This window comes from Scomber japonicus, chromosome 2, assembly GCF_027409825.1.
Source record: "Scomber japonicus isolate fScoJap1 chromosome 2, fScoJap1.pri, whole genome shotgun sequence".
Taxonomy (NCBI): domain Eukaryota; kingdom Metazoa; phylum Chordata; class Actinopteri; order Scombriformes; family Scombridae; genus Scomber; species Scomber japonicus.
The window spans coordinates 27,186,546-27,210,426 of NC_070579.1; the positions used below are offsets into that span (position 1 = coordinate 27,186,546).

The following is a 23,881-nucleotide window of genomic DNA, read 5'->3' on the forward strand; positions in this document are numbered from 1 at the left end:
CAGCTTCTAAAAATCTATTGATAGTGCTCTACAGAAAAGAGAATAAGAGAAAAAACATTAAAGTAGATGAAATTGTAGGCTTACAAGTAAGATTTTTTTTGTTGTATAAGTCAGTTTTATAGTGTGCTAGTTTTTTTGTTTCGTATTTCTCTGTCTGCAACACAGAAATGTTTGTTTTTAACTGTAAAATGTTCATGCATTTATTTGATGTTTGCTAATTATAAATAGTATTTTGTAAATGTGTACAAGGGTTTACCATCTGGAAAACCAAACTAAAGCAATAAGCTAACTAAGCTATAAACTAAAATAAACAGAACATGATGATAAGATGATTTTAAAAATGTTATTATCTTTGATTAAAGATGACAATAAAATAAAAAAAGATAATAGTAATCTGAACAGCACATTAATATAATAGTATAACTAAAAACACAAACACAAAAAAATCACATTATATTCTTTGAGTCAAGCCAAACCAGCGCATGTTAGAAATGTTTTATGTTAGAAATATTTTTGTACAAAAATATTTGAATGTGGCAATATCATGGTTTATTTACCTAACAATGTTTTGCTTCATTTTTCCTAATGAATAGCATCTAACTTTCCTATTAAGATTCTCTTTATGTTGCTTGTCATTTTTATGGAAGTGTTAACAGTTGGCTTATTGCTTGTCTTTATTGTAAGTATTGATTTTAAAAATTGTGCTTTACAAATAACCTTTGTTTGAGGTTATTTGCATGCCAGTCTCTGCTGACTTGTCAACCAACCATTTTTTAATATTTGTCGTATTAGTTAAATACCCTTACTTCAACATGCAATTAAATTACGAGCAGCGTTATTATACTTGAATTGTTGAAATTTTACAAGTGCAGAACCATGTACATATATTATGCACATATGCATATATTATATATGAAGAGAATTAGATTTAAAGAAATAGACTGACACTTTATGTTTACATTGACTTTTTATTGTAATTGTTTAAATCCATAAATAGTAACACCAGTGTGCTTTGCTAGTCACTTAAGAACGTTTTACTTATCATTTGTAAGGATAAATATATTTGAATGTTTTTACTTTTGGCAGCATAATTGGTGAAATCAAAGCGCGTTTTCCAAAGTAATAAATTCTGCAGTATTTACACATTTACAGAAGTAAAATATCCATTGTTTGAAGCCTTGTCGTAGTTACTAGTTCACTAGTGACTGGGATGAATGCCCACTTCACATTGTGCTCTGTCTGTGTAAATCAACAGGCACACTCAGGAAAAAATGAAAAGATCTACAAAAAAAAAAACAGTCCATCAAAGCTATGTTAGCTCACAAACTCAATCGGCTGTATCTATGAGTGGCATATGGTCTAATGTTCTTTAAAGAATATGAATTTCATACAACGTTCAGAGGGGACATGGGATATTTGATTTAATATCTTACATTTGTTGTTATAAAAGATGATATAGTCATTTATTAGTAGTCAGACATTTGAATGTTTTCCACTACTTTGAACCTGACTGCTAACGTTACGCTACATTAAGCTTGATATGGGCCGAACACCAACCTATGTATGGCATACCATTACCCCAAGGCCTCCTATGTAAATACTCCCTATGATCTAGTCTAACCCTGTCCTCACGCACCCATTCTGACCACTTGTGACTTTTCATCACATGAGTCTCCTCTGCCTGTCTGGTAGTTAATAACACAGGGCAGCAGCGTCACTCACATAGGGTAAAGACCACTAGCAGTGATGTTATGCTAGTGTACATGTGCTAGTGTTAGTCGTCGAATTAGAGGGTAGAGACATGCGTCAGTCTCAGCTGCTGGGCAGAGGTCAGACTATAGAGAAGCAGTGTGGAGTGTTGTGTCAGAGGTGTAACTTGGACCTCCGCTGCCAGTCTTTCAAGGTTTGTGTGCTTCCTCCCATACCTCCAGGTGTGCTTTTGGATACAAGCCTATAGTAATGTAGTGTTTGTGGAGGTACATTTTTGTCTGCTGTAATGTGTTGGGGATCCGCACAGAGGCAGGATTTACAGTTTTCTGTGGAACAACATTGTGTGTGGATGTTGTGGCATATTTTGTTGGATGTTTCATTGGACTCGGTGGATGACTATTCTGTAGCTGGACTGGACCTAATTCCTTCCACTAATTTGTTACTTCCTCCGATGAGGCTCTGTGGACTGATAGGGCCCATGTGGTGCTTTGTTATGACTACGGAGCTGCCTTTGATCTCTGTGAAAGCGTTGCAAGGACAGTGTGGCTTAGAATTGAACTTCTAAACAGACTTTACTCACAAGCTGAGTGTATTGCATTTTCTACCCAAAGCGGTCCAGATAATATGAATATTTGATGCCGTTTTTGCTGAACTTATGATTCATTACTTATCACGTCACCACATTCGTACAGTTGAATACTGAAATATGTTGAGCTTTTGAATACGGTGAAGTATTTTACAGTATTTATGCATGTTCAAGATTGAAGGTTTGGACTTTATCATAAAGGTTTTCAGTGTGTTTACCAGTCCAAACTTACCATCAAGTTTGGAAATACCTTGCCACCCCCTTGAATGAGAAAGTGTGCCCAAACTTCAGACTTATACTGTGTGTCTATGAGTTAGTTGACATTGATATCATCTGGATTCAAATGGTATTTTTTTTGTAAACTGAATGATGCAGTGCATCACATTTGTCTGTTGGATTTAAAAATTGTTGCCTGTACACGTTCACACAATTTATTTACATATCAAATACATTGGTTATATTCAAGCCCTTGCCAAATTTTGTTCATACAATGCTGATTAAGCCTATCATCGTCAGATTCATCTCACTGTATGTCATAGTAAAGGAAGCTTTTAAATGTGGTGTCTGTGGTGACTTTCTGTGGTGCACTGGTAGTCAGTAATGATAAGTTTACCAGAGCTAACTGGCACCTGTAGAGCACGTGCACCAGAGACTTCCACCGGCCAAGTTGGCTAACTTCCTGTTTAGCCCTCAGCTAATTTGTCTATTTAACCGTGTACTCTCAAATGCAGAGACAAAGGTTCCACACTGCACGTTTAATTTCATTTTTGCTTCATTAAAAATGTTTAATAATTTCACATTATATTCTTTCAATGAATGGTTAGCTGTATTTCATTTCATACATTTCATTTCAGTGTATTGGCATACAACAGTATATGATAACCGTGCAGCGAAAAGTCATGATTTAGATATATTGAAGCAGATTTTTAAAATCATGAATTAATAATGTGCAGACATTATTAGATATGATGATATCACATTACAAGTGTAGGACAGTTTGTTGTATAGGACTAGAAGGGTTCTTGACAATATGGCTTACATATTCTTGTCAGACTCACTACTTGATGATGGGCTTGCTTTTAAAATAATTTAAAATACAGCCATATCTTTATGTAATAGAAAATTATTGATGTGTTTCCCCAAATTGATCAGGGGACCTACACTTGACACCAATTCAGAAGCATACACAGTATCATTTAAAAGTATTGCCAATCATGTTTACACTTCCTCATGTTATTTTTGTAGATATGAAAAATAAAAGGGTAGAATAATTAACAACAGCAGTAGTACTGTGACTACTAAATTTCACTGAAATCCTATTTTACCAACCACTAAAAGACAGTGTTCTTCTGGATTAAAGCCTGCATATAGCTGAAATGGGCAATTATATGTTCTTGTAAACTAAGTCAGCCATCACTTTCACTTTATCACATTTCACCTCATACACTTTTAAGCCTCATAAGCTGCAGGTTAAAACATTGTGAACTGTGAAAGTACAGTACTTTGAACACTATAGATATAGTCCAATACAATACATTATAGATGACTTGTAATTGAGACAAATTCTACTCTTCTTCTACTCTTCTCTTCTTCTCTACTAGTGTTTTTCTATTTTGATGTTTTACATTCATTAGAATTATTAAAATATATGTTTTAATATGCTTTGTATATTTTGTTTGTAATTGTAAAAGAAAAAGAAAATACCTTGATATGTACATTTGCAAATTTGTTTACATGCATGAGTTTTTAAATGACCGTATGAATCTATTCTTAAGACTGAGCTAATACTGGTTGATGGCATAGAAGTTATCCTATGACATAACTTTGACTGCAAGAGGCTTCTTTCGGCTGTCAAAACAGCACAGTTCTGAAGAGCAGGGCAAAAGTAGTAAATGAAAATGTATACCATATTTGGATCTCATACATTGCATAAGTAGATATTTTAAATGATTTTCTTCCTGGGATACAACAGTACAAATGTGTAGGGGGATTTAAAATAATAGGAACTAAGTGACACAGACCAAACTCTCTGGTACACCTTAAAAGGTTTTTTGAGTTGGATGTGTGGTATTTTCTACAGTTGTTTCCTTTCATTGAAAAAAAAAAAAAGTTTATCACCGCTACCAAAGCGTTATAATGCAAAAGTAGAGACCAAACAGTGCTCATGATTTAGCAGATCTTTGGTCTATTTGAAGGAAAGTCAGCTTTACCCAATTTCTGAATCATTGAGTTTATCAGTTTATCATTTACCACAACAAATTATGTACTGGAATTGTTTCTACTTTATTGTTGTATTATTTAAAATATACATTAGACACCATACACATACTCGGCTCCTCTATCTGGCACTCTCTTTCAAAGTATATTGTTACAAATATTCTACCACTGCATATAATTTGCGTTTTTTTGCCATTATAAATTAAGATAGAATGAAAAACAGATCCTGTTGAAACAGAAATAACAAAGGTTAATATGTTCTTTCAACAAAGTCAATTTCGCTGCAGTTTTAGTCAGGGGGATGTCCTGGTGATGCAGCTACAGTATGTGGACTTTTTCAAACCTTAATTTAAACTCTTTACTTGCACACCTGGTTGCAGTTGATTTGACACCTATATTCCCTATCTTCATCACAAGATTGGTCTGAAGTGTCTAGTACACTGTGCCAGCTGCCCAAGAGTCCATATTAGTCTATTAAGGACACTGTGTGTCGGGATGGCAGAGGGCTAGTATTTATAGCTTTGAGTCATAAGCTGGGATGGTGTAAACATATCTCTCTCCATCATCAGCATGCTTGTTCACTAAAGAGTGTGTACAATCAGCAGTGAAACTGGGAACTGTCAATTGTCCAAAGTGAGTCAATCGTCATAAATACATGTGTAACTCCTTGGACTGAGATTTTGCACAAGTGTAGGCAGGGGCATCGCCAGGGATTTTCGACCCCGTGACAATATATCACATGGGGCCCCACTACCACACACAGGCCATGCCAACCATGTGCAGTTGCTGTAACCACACCTCTACCTGCAAAGGCTTGGAACTATCACTCCAACTAACTTTACACAATATACTGATATTGAGCTGTGAAAATAGGAGACAGGACTGAACCATTTCATGTAAATAGAGGCGGGTGTATGGGCAATACAGTGGCTTTGGGTGGTTCATTTTTGCCAGAAACAAGAAAAATAAAGTTATGGCACCACCCCTGAGTATAGGTTGTTTTATTTTTGCTATTTTGTGTATCTCAAATACATAAAACCTAAACCATGCAGCAATCATTTAACATTTAATGCATGTCATTTTGAGAACAATTTTGGTTTTGTCTGTTTTATCATAATAAGTAATAAAACTTTTTTGTTAGAACTTTTCTGGACAAAGTTACATAAGTGATATATATATGTCTTATAGTGAGAAGTGCAAATATATTTTCATATGTTTTCAGTCTGAAACATCTATTGTTACATGTTTCTTCAAAAACACCTTTGAGAGTTTCACTTAAATTTGTCCATTAAAATATAATGTTTGAAACACAATTTAAAACAGCATTTTAATATTTTACAATACTGCATTTAGCTTTTAAACCAGTAATAATTTTAGAGACTAAAATTAGCTTAGTATAAAATTTTGATAAAATGTTTCAAAGTTATCTTCTTAATTTGTCTTCCATTGTCTTACAATAAATGATTATTTATTTTAATAAATTATGTAAATTAATTAACTTATAATTAACTAATAATTAACTTAGATATTTAGCTACGCCAAAATTCTAAATTATATTTTTATTTGCAAGAGCAGCCTGTCTACCAGTGTGTGTCGGAGTTGATTGGACACATATTACAACAGTAAAACATAGAGTATTACAAATAAATGGAACAGGTATGCCAAAAGCAAAGCTATGTGGATGTAACTAAGTCATTATAATGTAGAACTGCAGAAATGGAATCAGTCATTGGTTCTCTGTCCGATGAATGATTATTTGGTTCTACTAAGTTTGATATATTTTTGTTTGCAAGCCATTGCACCTGGATTGACAAATTAAGTGATAGAACTGAAATTGCCCAACCTTAAAACCTTTGAATAATTTACCTTAACATTAATTCTTAAGGTATTGAGCTGGTGATTATATATAGTCATCTTATTGTCAATAAACCAAAACCAGCAGTGAAGTTGTTGCTTTTTGGCTCTGCAAAAATACTGAAAATCACCAGTCAAATCCTTCAAATCAGTTTATTTGATGTATTTATTTGTTTGGCTTATATTGAGTTTATTTCAGTTCAATTCAAGTTTCTGAAAATGTAAAACAAACATACTGTAGTTTGCCAGTTTCACCGAGCTTTCATTTTCATGCTAAGGGGTGTGATTTTAGGGCCTTATGTCCACAGTGGATAGTTAGGATATCTTAGTAGGAATATGAGTGATGGTTGTGATATAAGTTTATGATGTGGTAATGTAATCACAAGACTGAATCACAACTACAGAAGCAAGTAGGAAGACAGATCTGGAGGTGATAATCCTCCACAAGATTCAGTTACATAAATTCATATTTGAAAATGTCCCCTGTACTTTCTTATATCCAATAACTTTTTTATAATGCATCTCTGCACATGTACAGCACTACATTTTATAGTTTGTTCACAAATAACTGTAATTCCAGTGCATCAGTACCACTGTGTGTAAAGTAGAATTCATGACAAATCTATGTGTAAAACAATTTAGGACTTCAGCATGTCTAATCTGATTGGTCTGTCACCTTTCAGTAGAGCAGGAACAGTGACGAGATAGGGCAGTGTCAGGTGCTTAACATAGATGATGTGATGAATAGTTGAGTATACTAAGTTTAGACAGCATGTGAGCGCATTCATCAGAAATTGAAAGGACAGGCCAGTCAGACAGGGTCATAGCACCAGTAGACGTTGCGGTTCTAAGTGGTTCTATTACAGCTGCTCGTGTTGTTTGTGTCAGCACAGTCAGTACAGTGCAGCAGTTGGAAAATTTGCTTAGGCTGCTAACCTCTTGATATTTGAATCATGCTATATCCAGTTAATTGAAAAATGTACAAATGTTCTTTTCTCTTATAGCCAGACCAGACTTAAAGCCCGATAAGGAAGACATTTGTTGTTTGTAGAGCTTCATAATATCTGCAAAAAAAATCCATGTCATGTTTCTTTCATGAAATTGATTTCTAAGATAATTTAAAGGTAAAGGAGACTACTTAATCATCGAGCACCCACTTCTGCCTTTTCCACTGATTTGTCTGAGATAGCTTGTGTCATAACATTGTTGAAGGGAGAAATTATGTTACACCAGCTACGCTATGATAGAGATGCTGTGACCTATGTGTTGAAAATGAAATCATTAAATTCATTTTCCATGTTTTTGAGAAGTAATACAAAGGATGGCAGATCATCAATGTGATGACGCTGCTACCTACTTATCTCGACGGTCTTAGTGAGCAGCCTGAGTATGAATTCTCTCTTGGAGTTCACTGACCTTGTAGCTGATTTTTCATTACATTGAACTGGATGATCATATCTGTGAAAGTGGGAAACAGAGACAGTGGTCTGGAACCCTGTGATTAAGTATGCTTGAGTGCACAACTCCAGGTATACCTTGCCCTCCATATCCACCCAAATCGCCAGTTTAGAATACCTAAACCACTGTCCCACGTTCAACTACCTATATATCATACAACCGAGTTATATATCATACAACCTAACCCTTATAGCTGTCTCACTGTTGCTTTGTAGTTCACACTGTACAGCAAAGGCTAACATAGCTCATGAACGGTGGTTAATAGTGACATATCGAAGCATTTGTATAAAAAACTATTTATGAAATTATAAAATGTAAAATATTTGTGGCTCAAGTATCAGTGCAAGTTGCGACAATGAGCATTTGTCATGGTTACCAGCTCAAGTAACCTATTTTTTTCTCCTTAGCCATATAAACAAAGGAAAAGACTTATTGCTGACCACAAATTAACACATTTTTAGGTTAGTGAACAACTTTATTAGTAGCATACGTCTGTCTAATACTTCTTGGCACTGATTACTTCCCTCGGTTTATCCTAAACACAGCAGCCCTGACAGCTAACTGATGGCTGCGCCCAACTGCTGGCCATCTGCTGACTTATCACTTGTAAGATTTGCCTTGTTTGCTAATGTGAGCTGTAAGGAACACAGTTGTGTGAATATGTGGAGCTGAAACTTACTAACAGCCAATGTTAACAATAATAGAAAAGCAGTGGAGTACTGAGTAAATGTCTCTTCGTAATACCAGTAATGTATCTTTTTCTGTTTTATGGTTAATGAAAGTAGCCAATGTAACATAGCTAATGGTGGTGGGTAGTTAGCAGAGCCTAATATGAGTGCTCATTAACCCGTGCCAACTGTACAAAAGTGGTCATTGTTTTGTGGTTGTTGGCACAATATCTAAATGAAGCAAAAACACTTGCTTCAGCCAACACATCTGTGATAGACATTATAATATTTTAAAAATGGATGCAGATCCACAGTTGTTGCATTAGCAACCAATAATGGTATTGTAATGCCTGAAAACAGTGTGAACTAGGGCTGCACAATTATGCTGCCAAAATGATAATCACAATTATTAGTTCAGTATTGAGATCACAATTATCTATCATGATTACTCATTCATTTTAGGGAATTTTTGAAATTGCACTTTCATATTTAGATCAACAGAGCACTATTTTCACTTCCATCTTTGCCTCAAAATAAGGTTATTATATAGGATATGCACTGCATTCAGGTGAACATAAAGGATATGCACTGTAAAATATAAATACAATTGTTCCTAAAATACAGACAAAAAATAAATATGCCATCATAGAATGCAACCAATTGAAAACATTTCAGCCATGTGTAGAAAAGGCAACTTAGTGTTCACATGTTTTTGGTCAGAAATACCATTGTCAACACTTTCTGGCTTGAGAAATTAGCAAAGGCTGGACACTACTATTCTGCTCTGTCAAGGTTGCCGAATTTTAGGTAGTACTGTAGCTCAGAGGCTTTAGCTTGTTGTTCTTGGTTTGGTTCCCTCAGTGGTCTTGAAGAAGCTCCCCAATGTCTTCTTTTTCCTTAAAGTGGGTGCATACTCAGCATGGGGATCAGTTGGGCTCATCTCCCTGAAAAGAGTATGGTACAGTAAAATATGAATACTGAATTCAATCTACTGAAACATATTTAACATCCATATCCAGAAAGTCCTTGATTTCAAATGCATGTAATCACAATAATTAGTTATTGCCATACCTGCAGGTTCAGTCCTCGCCATCTCAGAAGTAAGTCTGGCTTGGAGTGGTGCAACATTGTCCTCACTGATGCATCTAAGCTTACCAAGCAGAGGCCATAGCAGTTCTTGTGTCAGAGGATAATTGTATTCATCCAGCTGACTCAGGATTTTTGTCTTGATAGTGCATGTTAGGTCGGGAGCTGGCTGTACAAAGGTAACACTAACTTACTTCTCATTGGAAAGTGCCCTGATAAACTCAGTCAAAGGGCAGAGAAATTTGTTGATGATGTCCAGGACATCAGTGCCCTGCCATTTTGGGATGAGGTCCTCTCTGTGGACAAGGCATGAGCAATGGTCCTCTTTCTATCATGATTTGTCTCAATTCCTACCATGTAGGGAACTCCATCTTCATTGCATGCTCTGGAAGCTTCAGCTCTTTTTATGCCTTTCCTAGCTCCTTTTTGCACTTTCACCTGTAGGAGAAACTAGTCACCAGAGGCAGAGGCCCACTGCACAGTCAATGAGATGATCTCTCATTGTATTCTTTAAAAAGGAACATGAAAGATTAATGTAAAATTAAAGCACAGAATAAAAACTTTTTGAAGGACAAATTCTTGGCTATCTGCTCCAGACATTTGATTTTTGTTTTGCCCATCTGCTCTCTGTTGTATATACTCTTCTACTCTGGACTGCAGCTACAACATCCAGGAAATGTTTGCACAAGTTGCCAGTGTAGGGTTCTTGCTTAAAGGAAACCGTGTTAGACTGTACGTAAATATGGATGGCAAGACAGCTCCCCAAACGTGAAGCCAAAACATAGGTTGCTGGCTGTTAGTTTAGGAAGCATTTGATTTGATCTGCAGCAGAGCATTGTGTGCGTGGAGCAAGCAAAGTCAATATCATCGTCGGTCATGTTCATTTAATTGTGATAAGCCAAAATCATGATCAAGACTAGTATTCACTTAATTGTGGAGCCCTAGTCATGGTTAAGACACACACTGCATAACATAATTCTGACATTTTTTGCATTTCAGTAAACCTCTCTCTCCCCCATTCTGTCTCTCAGCAATTTCAAACTGTCAATTTCAAAAGGCAAAAATACCAAAAAAGGAAGAAAAAAAAACCCAATATGAAGTCCACTTCAGGAGCATGCTTGTGATTCCAGATGCAAACTTCCCAATTATGGTGAAATATCTAACAAGGCAAGTGGATATGTTTTTGAGATACCTGAAGGATGTCTTTTTTTCTTTTCTATAGAATCAGTGCAGTGCCAGTGGACTGCGTCGATAAGAAGGGCCTCCAGTTGGGTGGCCAGCTGTCAGGAGGTGTGCAGGTGGGGCCTCAGCAGCAGAACCAGCAGCTTCTCCTGACCCCAGCTAGCCTCCAGCTCGCTCAGCTCCAGGCACAGCTTACCCTCCATCGCCTTAAACTGGCTCAGGGGGGCAATACAGCCACTGCTGCCACTGTTCTCAATCAGGTTCTTTCCAATGTTGCCATGTCCCAACCCCTGTTTAATCAGCTACGGACTTCAACAATGGTTGGGAACCCTCAGGGTGCCTTCCCCACTGGGGTGCTGGGTTTCCCCTCTTCAAATTCAACCTTGGGGGCCTTGGTAGGTGGGGGATTCAACCAAAACCCAGGGAATGTAAGACTGAACCATCATGGTGGAGGGACCACAGTGGGCCAACAGGGTTCCGAGTATGCTAAAAAGTCAGGGCCAGTTTACCCTTCTGATACTGACAGGCGTCTTCAGTACAATTTAGTTGGAGGGACATCTGCAGCATCAACCACTGCTGGTGATGGACAGTACACAGTAATTAGCACTCAGGCAGAAAACATGAACAATGTTGGATATCAGCGAGATTTCTATGGGCAGGATATGCAGGGACAACAAGCTGGGTTTAGTGTCAATGAGCAGAACATGAATGTTTATAACTCCACTGGACATAAAGAGCAATGGAAAGGCGGTAGTAACTTGAGTAATACTGGAAAGGGGGATATGGTTTCTGATGCTGCCAATGTGTGGACAGCAGCTGGACAGTCAATTCGGTCCAGAACAGAATTGTATAACCCAGAGGAGCCAACCCCTGACCCCAAGTTCAATCCCAGTACTGGGATTTCAAGTGGCATGCATAGTTTTGGGGGATACCAGCCCCTGCATGGAAGTGAGGAAACATCTTCAGGTACCAGGACACTTCAGCCATACCAAGTCAATGATTACCATGCTGTTACACCGACTCAACTGCCACACCAATGTAGCATCTGTGACAAGAAGGTCTACAACCTCAAGGTGGGTGTACTGATCAGTTAAAAGTAAATGCATGTATGTTCGTGTATAAAGGGTTCTTCTTTTTTGTTTTTTTAACATACTTGTACTATAAACACATCTGAAATGACCAAAATTACTCAGCAGCCAGTGTGTAACATTTGTCAGTTCACACCTTCAAAATAGGCAGTAGTTTGTCTTCAAATAAAAGGTGGTGGTGTGATGCTTGCGTGATTTTCTAAACCTTAAAATGTGATCATTTCTTGTATTAGAGTTAGAAAATGGGCTTTTCAACCTGCAAATAGCTGATTTACTATTGCTTTTGATTTGAGGAGCAGCCTCTCCCTAATCCAAGATGTTGTCTCTTTAATTGCTCCCAGCCATGAGCTAATACAAGGGCCATGTAAGTGTTGTCAAGGGAGGGCAGGCAGTGAGCTTCCAGTGTGTCCAAGCTGTTCAAGTCTATGTTTGGACGGTGTGTGTGTGTGTGTGTGTGTGTGTGTATATGTGTGTTTTCAGGACTGGGACCAGCACGTGAAGGGAAAACTACACCTGCAGAACCGAATGTTGTACACAAACGAGGGGTGAGTTATTTGCAACTCTAAACTTCACTGGACAGAGTTTATAGTAGGTTGTGCTTGCAAAATGTGCTCTCTCATGAACATGGTTTTACTACTGAGTAACAACTTACGTTTTTTTCACAAAGCTTGTGGATTCACATGGGTAATTCTATTTTTATTCATTTCCAAACAGTTTTAAGTGACACTTTTTGCTTGTATGATTGTCCTTGACCATGATTTAGTAATTTCCCCGTTCTCTTACCAATGTTTTTGCATGTGAATTTCTTTACTTGTATCACTTTTTCGATCCATTGAGAAAAATACCTCTTTTGAGTGTTCAAAGTGTTTTATTTTCTTTTTCCTTGCTCTATATGCAGCTGTCTTAATGTCTCCATGAATATGAGCTCTGTCACAAGATATGAGTGAACAAGGCAGGGGAGAGGAAGCTAAAATCAGCCTTCTATGATTGTTGCAGCTCTGCAGTGGTATCGGCTGGAGCTGTTCACTACACTGTCGGCAGGCCCTCTGATGGAGGTCTGAACACCGGAGGGACGAACTCTATGATCTACTCTGCTGCAAGTCAAGGTACGGTAACCCATTCGTCACCACAAGTGTCCCTGTATGCTGGCAATGCTAGAGATTTGTTTTTCAGATGGCTAGAATATGTGAAACAGAATGATTGGTGGAGGTCAGGGAGTATTTTTAGAGTTACATGAGGGTATGAGACAACATGTTCTTATAACTTGACACAGAGTATTCTGATACATTGATGTGTGCTGTTAGAATAAAGTGTTTTGAAAGCTAAGATATGGCGGCTTATAAAACTTACCCAAACCTTAATTTGTACTTGTTCCTGTTCTCTATTATATAGATTGAATCTCTTTTCTCAATTCCATATCTCTTATCTGTTATGTATACAGCATATGATAAAGTATATGAATTACTTGAAGACAAAACACCTGTGGGTTGCAGCAGAAAGTATAAAAGCACCTTTATAACCAATACTCATTGGTCATAATTTTGATGGAGCAGGTGTGTGAGTGTCCCCCACTCAGAGAACCAGAGATCTTCTTTCAATTAAGTATTCAATGTTTACAACTGTAGCTGTAAATAATAAGAAAAAAATGTCTTTTTTGAACAAGCCAAAACACAACCATTGCATAGAATTCTTCAGATTTAAATAAACATGGATGATTTTTATGGAAGTTTCCCAAAACATCTATAGAAATTAATATTCAAATTGTCTATTGGAAAGCATTGCTGTAAGAAAACATAGTACAACTGAGAACCTGGAAGTTTATTCACATTACATCACCACGCTTCCCAGATGTCAGTTCACAACAGTGATGCATATTTTGAACACATTTCTTTCAAATTCCATAAATAAAGAAACTATTAAATAAGGGAAATGTTATTTATAACTTTAAACTATGATGTCTGAAATTGTAACTTTTTTTTGCCCCACTTGCCACATATAAGGACAATTTTAATCAAAAATTCTAATTATTCCCACAGATGTATCCTCAGGAGCCAATGCATCATACTTACCAGCTGCAGCCATGAAGACTTATCCCATGTCAGACACAGGATTTACTTCACACCAGCCAGAGTCAAAGGTCAGACAAATGTTTTTTATCTCAGGAATATTGGCGTTTGCCCTGGGCGATAAATCTTTTGTGACTGGTTAGAAAGAATATCGGTGATAAAGGAACAGCTGTCACCTTAGAACATGTTGTCGGATATACTATGATTATATCTTGTTTCATGGAACTGTTTAAAATAATCTTTGCTGTGTAATCTTTGACTCATATCAATGACAATTGCTCGGAGGCCACCGGCAAGTTTTCATTGGTACTGTTTGGTGCACAGTAAGAGCACCTGACTGATATGATAATGTATCATATGTTATCTTTAATTGCATTTACACTGAATCTCTTCTACTGAATTTCTTTCATGTATCTTGAATAGCTCAGCAGCAGGAAATAATGTATTAAGTGCATAATGAATGTTCCACAGATTTGTTTTAAGTAATGAATAGACACAGATCCCCTTGTTGACAGCTGCTGGGGCCCATCAGCTAGCTCTGACTGGAATGGACAACTCTTTTCCACTGAACTGGACAGTCTGACAAAATGTGTCATTAAATGTTGGCTAGAAACTGTGTGTTGACATTCTTCATATATTCTTACTTTACCACTTAATGATTATCCATTTTCTGGATTCAGTGTAAACTGTAAGTTCTACATAACAAAATAGTCACTGTATTAAAATTGCCATGCAGAACTTTTTACATAATACTGTAAATGCATGTCTGTTACATTCAAGCCCTTGCCAAACAAGTTCACAGAATGCTGATTGAGTTTATCAGCACTACATTTTTTAATCTGGTGTTGGTGGCAACATTCCCATGCTGGCCAGATGATTGCATGTTGTGCTTACTCTATAGGCAGAGCATGTACACTAGCTGAGAAGCTAACCTTCGGTCTTCGCTCTCTGCCACTTAATTTAATCATGCGTCTCATCTAGACAGTCCAAATGTTATCGGACTAAATGGATCAAATTCTGATAGACATGAGTCATCTCACAGGGGTTGTGTGTTGATCAAAACTATTTATCCACCGTTTTACAGCAGCAATAGCAGCAACGGAGTAGAATATGGCAAAGCCTATGACATAAGCACATGTTGACATTGTTTTCGTAATAACTCTCACTGCCAGTAGGGAGAAACAAAAGTGCTGCACTCCAGCTTTAAGTTAGAAGTTGTATAGCAGTGGGCATTTGAGAAGTTATTTATACTTTGGATGTCTTAGTACATGTTCTATGCTGCTTTATCATACTTTTTATTGCTTATAACTGACTTATCAGAAACTGTTTAATTTTAACTGTTACTTTCTATAATTGCTGTGAGTTAATATAACTATTGTGGGGACTGATGAAGGATTGTAATGAACTAATGGTGCTAAAGGGCTGCTGAAGGGATGTGTGGCATAACTGGTACAGACTTTTAGTCATGTTAAAACAAATAGATGTGCCAACAACAAACTAACAGTACATTACAATTAACAAGTCCAGAATGTTTACAGTATTTATTCTTAAGTATTACTAACCTTTTTTTATGTTGTGTTTATAATATTGCTAGGTGCTACAATCTGGAAAGACACTGACATTTTGGACACTGATTACAATCAGTTGTCCTGTCTAAAAACGGTTGGTTGTTGACTTGGGTTAAAAACAGCAGCTGTTGATAGGCTTCCATTGTGAAGGCAAGTCTCATGAAAAGCAGTGTAAATGATGAGTGAGTTCAAATTAGCCCCTTGCTAACCTGAGAGAAGCCTAAGCTGGTGCCCAGCAGATAGCTTTCAACAGTCAGCAAGTATTAACATGCACACAATGTGGAGCACATACCTGTAGAAACAGAGCTGGCCCTGTCCAATTTAGTGCCCTGGGCAAGGTTTTTAAATATAAGAATAAGAAAACCTTAAATTAAGGATTAGGCTTAATGTTTAAAGTCCAAATTTATACATTGAATAATGTGTATCATGATCTATTTGTATCAGCACATAAATTAAGTATATCATTCTTACACTATTCAAATGTGAAATGCCTTTTTTAATGTTGGACCAGAATATTAAATACAACACATCATGTTTTGGAATCAATTTGTAAACATTGTCCCCTGTATTTCAGCCTGACATATGTGTTATCCTTGGACATTATGGGGTTTTCACATAAATCTTAAACAATGTTCTGAGAGTTAAAAAAACAAAAAAACTTTTTTTGGGAATCTGAAGAATCTTGATTTTGGTCACTTGTCAGATATTGTTTATCATTTATTTATTCATTTTTCAATGGATTATTTAAATTTTAGGTAAAGTGTTGTTGTTTTTGTTTTTTTTACATAATCATACAATGCTAAAGTAAAAATAATTGTCCAAGGAAAAATACAAATAGTACAGGAAGATTAGGGTGACGTAAAGATATTAGATTAGATCCTCGAATAAGGAATTAAAAGAAATTGTATGAATCGTATGAATCGTATGAATCGTACGTTTTTGTGGAGGCTGTTGTGGATTCTGAGCCCATGCTGTTAAGTTTATATCCATTACACTGTAAAACTACTTTTTCCATTCACCATCAAATATGCGTAACTCTGCTTTCTTGTACCAGCCATGTGTTCTTTCCTTCATTGCCAGTGGAGCCTATTTAATAGGCCCTGGGAGTGATGTGAAAGTCATGTGCTTCAATGGTTGGCTATTGACAAAGAGTTTTATTGTATCAGTGGGAAAATATTTATAGGCTGTGCTACATGAGCTAATGTTAGTTGCAATAAACACACACCTGTCTAAGCAGAACAGGTGGGGTTTTACTGTTTTAAAGCCCTGTGTTGAACAGAGAACACACACTCAAACACATGCAATGATAATTTGCAAATTTTTTTAAAGTACAAAGGGGTTTTGTGTGTGTGTATGTGTGTGTGTGCGCGTACATGTGAAAATTGAAAGGAGAGCAAATTTGTAGAAACATCAGAATCATTTTGAAAATTAGATGACATTTAAATTAAATTATGTATGTGACCAAAATGAAGAAAAAAGAAGCAATTACAATAACCTGTACTTAGATGTGCATATGTACATGCATACAAGCATATATGCATGCATGCTTTCACATACAACGTGGCTCTTAGTGTCCAGTAGCCCACCTTGAAGTAACACAGTAGCTTCATGTGAAAACAGAACTCAAACAGAGATAAACACAGGATTACAGCTAACTGCTGTTAGGGGCACAGACCTTAAGACCCCCTTCCTGGGGGTGTAAAGTTTCAGACTGGTGAGAGACTAGTAAAATGATCCGAAGCATTGGCATGCAAGTGCTCTGTGTAGGAACGTGGGGAGAAACTGTGAAACCAGACTGACCATCTCCCTGGATTCTCCAACATGGATCCTGCTTTGTACAAATAAACAGCCATGTCCTCTGGAGGGATTCCAGCTAGTATCAATCAACATGCTGTCAGTGAAACAGGAAAGGGCTGTGTGAAATAGTTGTTATCCCTTGTACCATTTGGTGTTAGTTTGGTTGGCCAAAGTGAGTGTGAAGTTTTCAGCAACAGAACATATGGCTGAGCATACATTATGTCTACTGAATGTAGTCTGTAGTGTAGGGAGAACATAGTTGGAAAATGTATGGAAAAATACATTAAAATGAAAATCACTTCATTTTTTCATGTTTCATATTCTTTTGGCTAAATTTAGAGTGACAATTGGGAAAAGTTATATTTAGGGGTGTGAAAGCTTGTGTTTTACGGACACAGTTATGAACAAGAGTTTAATTATACAAGGTATAATGTTTTTGACAATAATTTGTAGCTGAACAGGATATTGTCCTCAGTGTGAGTGCATTTGTATTTTCTCATTATTAGAAAATTCCTCTGAAATTGAATATAGATTGTTATTAATGTCAAACATTCCCAGTTATTCTTTTTTTCTCTTTGTGACTCCCTTTTTTCATAGTCTTTTCATATGCAAATTCTACTACTTTAAGGAGGTGCTCAAACGACATATGGTGCCCTCTTTGAGAGTAGACATGACCCTTGCCCCTTACTGACATAGTATAACTCTGTACTGATGGTTTGTGGTCACAGCTACTGTTCAAAGCTTGAGCCAAACATGACAGTGATATCAATACTGTGGTCAAACTGTCTGAGCTTTCAGACATTGTACAAGTCAAACAGCAGTGAGTGCAGGGAGCACCAACCAAGACTCTTGTTCTCTCTAATATTCCAAGGACATAAACAGCCTATTCCTGGATCTGTTTATTGAGCCCAACCTGCACTGACCTTTATGTATTCTGGTGGTGGCAGTGGCCATGGCATGGAGCTGTTAATAGAATTATCACTCTTGCATCTGAAGCTGTTAATGTCAGTTTGCTGGCCAGAAAGCATTAAAGCAAAACTATGTAAGTTCTGCTGAGCAGCAGCAAAAGCGGCCTCTGCTGCCACAAGTGGTACAGGACACTGGTGCATTTAATTCTGTTAATATCTGAGTGGTGACCTTTACGGCACAACAGAGAACACTATTTGAGGGGTAACAGACTTCAACACACCATGTGTAGGCTACAAGCGTAGTGTGAGCAGCACTTTTAGCAGAGCAGCAGCAACAGTGAGTGCTCAGACACACAGATGAAGGCCTTACTGCTGCTGCTCTGCTAAACGTGCTGCTCAGGCTATGCTTGCCGTTTACGCTAGCGGCAGGGGTTCGCTGCTGTGACATCCCTCGCTGTACTTCTGGCTGATCTTATTTCCGTGATCTCCAACATCTGGTCCCACAGCAGTTGTGTGCTAAAATATAGTTGCTAACAGCTAGCATTATACTGACTAATAGCATGTATCTTAGTTCTGTTGATAATGATAAAGTTAAATATTCGCAAGATAAGTGATTGTAATTCACTGAAGGGCTCATCAGGCGCATCAGCTGTCGCTTAATAGCTGAACACCTATCCACACATACTCATAGAACTGAAGTTACATCCAGGTGACTGCTTTTTCTTGTGGGTGATCATACCCATCCATACCCAGTGGGTATGGAACAACAGGCATTTGGTGTGCAGAGTAGAAGTGAAAGAGATCAGTGTACCTTCAAAATGCTTTTAAAGCTGTCATTTGAAAGTCTTTCCGCAATTTATGAATAGGAAATATCTGTATATCGTTTGCACACTGAAAATACAAATCCTGTATACAGTATTTCCTTAAATAGTGGCCAGGGCCTTTATTTACCTCAACCACAGAGGGTACCAGGCCTTTGTTGGAAGCAGGCATATATTAACAAGAGGCTTCTATTTCTAATTCCCTTTGATAAATAAATGTGCTCATAATTTAGTACGAATCCTCCTTGTTTTCTGATTAGCCTCCAATTACGCTGTTAAATTTTTGTTAGTTAGTTACTACATCATCAGTAAGATGTACATCTCAAAAAGGTGAAATATAATAGGTAAGAAATATCCATTTAAATTTTTATGTTAGAGTGGAATAAAGCAATTTACTGAGCTTATTATTCACACATTTCATTTTTTGCCTCAAGTCACCAATCAGGATTTTGTGAGATACATTTACATATGATTTGTGGACTCTTTGTACATAAATAATGCTCTACGTGTGTTTTGAAAACTGATTCACTTGCTTCTGATTATGTGCAGACATGCATACTAAAGATACTTTGAGATTGTAGTTGAAGTTTCTTCCTCTCCATATACATTCTATACTTGACTACTATTAGACCCATTGTGTATGTTAGTGTTGGATTTGCCCTGAACAAATTTCCTGTAAAAACAGAAACTGTGGCTACTGTTGCGAGGGATAAGGACCCTGGTGTGTCCCACACATGGATCTGTCTGTCAGGTTTGCCAACCAGAGAGGCAGGAAGAGGAGGAGGGGTACTGGAAAAACTGCAGTTGCGGCACAATTGGTGCAGAAATAAGACTCCATGACAGACATACATGCACAGACATAACAAGCTGAATTTACAACTTTTTTTGTACACCCAAGTCACTGCTGTTGTGGAGCCGGGTCTTTGGATTATCTCAGTGAGCTTCTTAAGCTCTGAGTTCTATTCATTGCCAGCCCTTGCTTTGGACAAAGATAGGGATTGAGAAACTTGGTGCATGTGAGTCAACTGCTGGGGGAGAAAGCAAAAATCAGATAGAGGGCAAATAAACAACCAGTTATTAGAAATTGGGTAAAGATCCAAAAATATACAATGTATAGCTTGATGTGTACTGCGCAGTCTATTTCAAAATGAGAAAATGGGAAAGACAAAAGGGTGCTGAGAAATGTAGGTCAATATACTTGGCAGTCTAGAGGGATTTGTGGCAAATGTCTGAAATGTCTGGGGGCAGTCAGCTGACAAGTCTGTAAATCCAAACAAGAAAACTTTCATTATCACTGCCACACTTCTGCCAATGAACTATTAATAAACCCAGTGAGGTGGGCTGTATCAAGGAGGGGAAATGACATGACATCCTGTGTGATAGTGTTAGATTGATGTTAGACAGACTAATTTCCTACAGTAACCTTGACCCTGGTATGGCATACAGACTGTTGAAAGGAACACTCATTGTGGATATGTGCTTTTTGCTGTTAAGCCCACAGTCATGAAAAGAAAATCACTATCAAACCTATATGTAAAGAGTATCTTAGAGGTACTGTTTTCATTGTGGTGTTGGCAGGTTTGCACACTGACACTTACTCTGAACAAAACCTGGTGATTAGTTTTTTATATACTATTAATGGTGTTCAGCGCATTATGCACAGTGAAGTCAGTTGATTCTGGTTTGGTATATCTGAATGCTAGCCAAGTATATCAATGTTGAATTATTTTTGTTTTCACATGTTGAAACAATTTTTTCCAGTGGTCTGTGTGATGTTTCAAACATCGCACAGACCACTGGCATAAATTGGACATGTACAATTATGGATATTCAAATATTGCGTTTCTTTTTAATTTTTTTTTTCAGCCTTATCCACCCAGAAAGGCCACAGTAGGACGAGTCGTTCACATCTGCAACCTCCCTGAAGGCAGCTGCACAGAGAACGATGTCATCAACCTGGGACTGCCCTTTGGCAAAGTCACCAACTACATTCTCATGCGCTCTACCCATCAGGTTTTAATTCAATTATTATCAGTCAATATTTTCATTTTTAAATGTACTTGCTCAGTTGCACATCATTATAAAATGTAAAAATGATATTTGAAATAATTTAGCATCCAAGGTCACAGTCATCTACTTTTGTGCATGTCTTTAAAAAATACAGCTGGTTCTCAAACAGTCAGTGGCAGCATGTTTAATTGCATACTACTTTGATTTAATCTCAAAATGACCTTAAAAGTCTTTGTATTTGCACAGGTTTCAGTCTTGATGAGCTCCAAAATAGGCGTTGATCCTATGACTATTTTCACTTGGTGCAAATGTGTCAATATGCAAATCACCAGATTATCTATGTACATTATTATGTTTATCAACACCTTTTCTCTCCTGCGGCTGTTGTGTGATGTCACATACAACTTACCAGCTGTTGAACTACTGATACATGATAGCTCACTCAGGCTCTAAGGTTTAATTTATTAGAACTGAATTGCAATGTTAATATCACCCATATCAAATTTAAAGCATTCATACTAAAATGATAGTATTACTTACAAGGACTAAAGCAACTGTTCTGGTGATTTATTAGCTAATGACATGTGATACCTTTGATGATGATTTTCAAAGCTCCATTTTCATCTAGTCTGACATCTGAGATGAAAATGTTTGATGAGCTGTCCTGAAAGAAAGACCATATAACTGTCAGAGGGTACTATTATTTAATTTTTGCTTTCCCATCAGGCATTTCTGGAGATGGCGTATATTGAAGCAGCTCAGGCCATGGTTCAATACTACCAACTGACTCCAGCTATGATTAACAATCAGAAACTTCTTATACGAATGTCTAAGAGGTACAAGGAGCTGCAACTAAAGGTGAGACTGAAGAACAAAGTAAGCAGTGGGTTATAGACTACTAGCCAATTACTAATTCCTATTACTTGAATGTCTTCTCTGTATAGAAACCAGGTAAAGATGTTCAATCGATCATACATGATATCAACTCTCAGCGGGAAAGGGATGAAATACAAGAACTTGAGCAGTAAGCCAACATCTCATTTGTTTGCAAAATGGAAATTCAGCGGTAAAAATATCACAGATTATTACTTAAATGTGACCAGTTTCCTGACCTCACAAATTACAACAAAAAGTACAGCTTCAGAAGATTCCTCCATGTAATCTTTCATCTTCCTCCAGCTACATACCAGAGAGAGCACGATCCCGCAGCCCCATCAGCCGCTCCCTGAGTCCTCGTTCACACAGCCCCAGCTTTACATCATGCAGCTCAGCACATAGCCCCCAAGGAGCTCAATGCAGGGGTCTGGAGAGAAGCACCAATGGCCTGGGCCCTCGCCGGGGCTCTTGGGACTGGTCGTCACACTTGAGAAGGGGTGAGGATGAAAGAGAGAGGGATGACCCATGGCGGAATGGAAGCGGCGTGGATGACGATCGGCCCAATGGAAGGGTGGCCGACCGTCGGAAGGCATACCAAAAACCCTTGGATTATATCAGCTCAAGATCTGCCGACGAGCGAGGTGGAGATGAAGGCATGAGGGGCAACAGAGACTGGTACCCACGAGGCAGCCCTCAAGGCATGTCCTTCAACTCTTACAGGAACATGGAAGATGACTTCTACGCGAAGGAACAGATGTACAAGTCAGACAAACTGCCCAAACCTTCATATCAAAGACATGATACCAAGTCAAAGAGGAGAGATGGGGGTGACTACCACAGTAGGTTGAGGCATTCGGAGTTTGAGATGACTGATGAGCCACTTCGCAGAACACCAGAAGACAAGAAGCAGAGTTCACCAGGCAGGGCGAGGAGCAAAAAAACAAGCAGGAGACACCCCCCCATGGAGAGACATGAGAGAGACAATGCTACTGAAAATACTGTGAGTAACATAAATTCTGTAAATGTACATCACTGTTGTATACTTGCTTTATATGTGTCATTGAGTCATTTCCTTTTTTAGAACCACCAGTCTAAAGAAAAATCAGTTTCACCTCAGCGAAGCAATAAGACAAAAGATGTTACTGAATGTAGTAAAGATAAACACACCGTAAGTAAACCCATTTTAATCTTCATTCAACATTAACATTCAAAAATACGTTTATAAAGGGAAAATTTAACCGTAAACTTGTAGTTATGTAATTACAACTCTTTTCTTAATCCGTTTCCTTAGGAGAAGGAGGGGGAGAGTGGAGATGACACTGATGAAGAGTGTTGGTATCCAAAGAACATGGAAGAACTGGTCACTGTCGATGAAGTAGGAGGTGAAGATGATTCCATTATTGAGCCAGACCTTCCAGACCTGGAAGAGTATATTTCCTGTGCCAAAGAGTCTGCAGAAGAAGTAGCAGTGGAAGAGAAGTTATTACCAACTACCTCTTCACTGGAGGTACAAGAGACATCTAAAGAGAAGTCTAACCAAGAAAAGTCATGTGGGGATGCTGGAGACCAGGAAGAAACGTCTGTAACTGAGAAAGCAGAGAATGTTTTAACTGCAACCAGGACTGAAGAACAGAAGCTCACTCCAGTGATTTCTGAACCACCAAGTACTAATCTTAGTGACTTCCCCAGTGAGGAGTTCAAGGCTGCGCTGGAGGAGGCCTGTTTAGAGGGCAAAGACAAAGTAACAAACAGTGAGCCATTAGAAGTGCCAATGGAACATCACATTAGAGTATCAGAGGAGAACAAGACCCAGGAAGTACGGCAAGTCACAGAAACAATCATTAATGAGGCCAAAGACAAGGACGGCAGTCTTAAAAAAGGTACTTTTAATTAGGGTTGTCACGATTCTCCAAATCCTCGATTCGATTTTATTTTAAGGTCACGATTCGATTCGATTCTATTCGATTTGATTCAATTCTCAATCCC

The 23,881-nt window shown here is 37.8% G+C and overlaps 1 protein-coding gene across 1 annotated transcript in view; it reads left to right on the plus strand.

Annotated features, from left to right (window-relative positions):
• Positions 1-23,881, plus strand: part of rbm20 (RNA binding motif protein 20) — a 51,407-nt gene that overhangs the window by 22,677 nt on the left and 4,849 nt on the right. The window contains exons 2-11 of the mRNA XM_053330666.1: positions 10,802-11,834; positions 12,330-12,394; positions 12,846-12,955; positions 13,886-13,986; positions 20,876-21,022; positions 21,746-21,877; positions 21,964-22,043; positions 22,199-22,895; positions 22,977-23,063; positions 23,187-23,775. Coding sequence (XP_053186641.1) covers positions 10,802-11,834; positions 12,330-12,394; positions 12,846-12,955; positions 13,886-13,986; positions 20,876-21,022; positions 21,746-21,877; positions 21,964-22,043; positions 22,199-22,895; positions 22,977-23,063; positions 23,187-23,775 — 3,041 coding nt within the window. The remainder of the gene's footprint in view (positions 1-10,801; positions 11,835-12,329; positions 12,395-12,845; positions 12,956-13,885; positions 13,987-20,875; positions 21,023-21,745; positions 21,878-21,963; positions 22,044-22,198; positions 22,896-22,976; positions 23,064-23,186; positions 23,776-23,881) is intronic.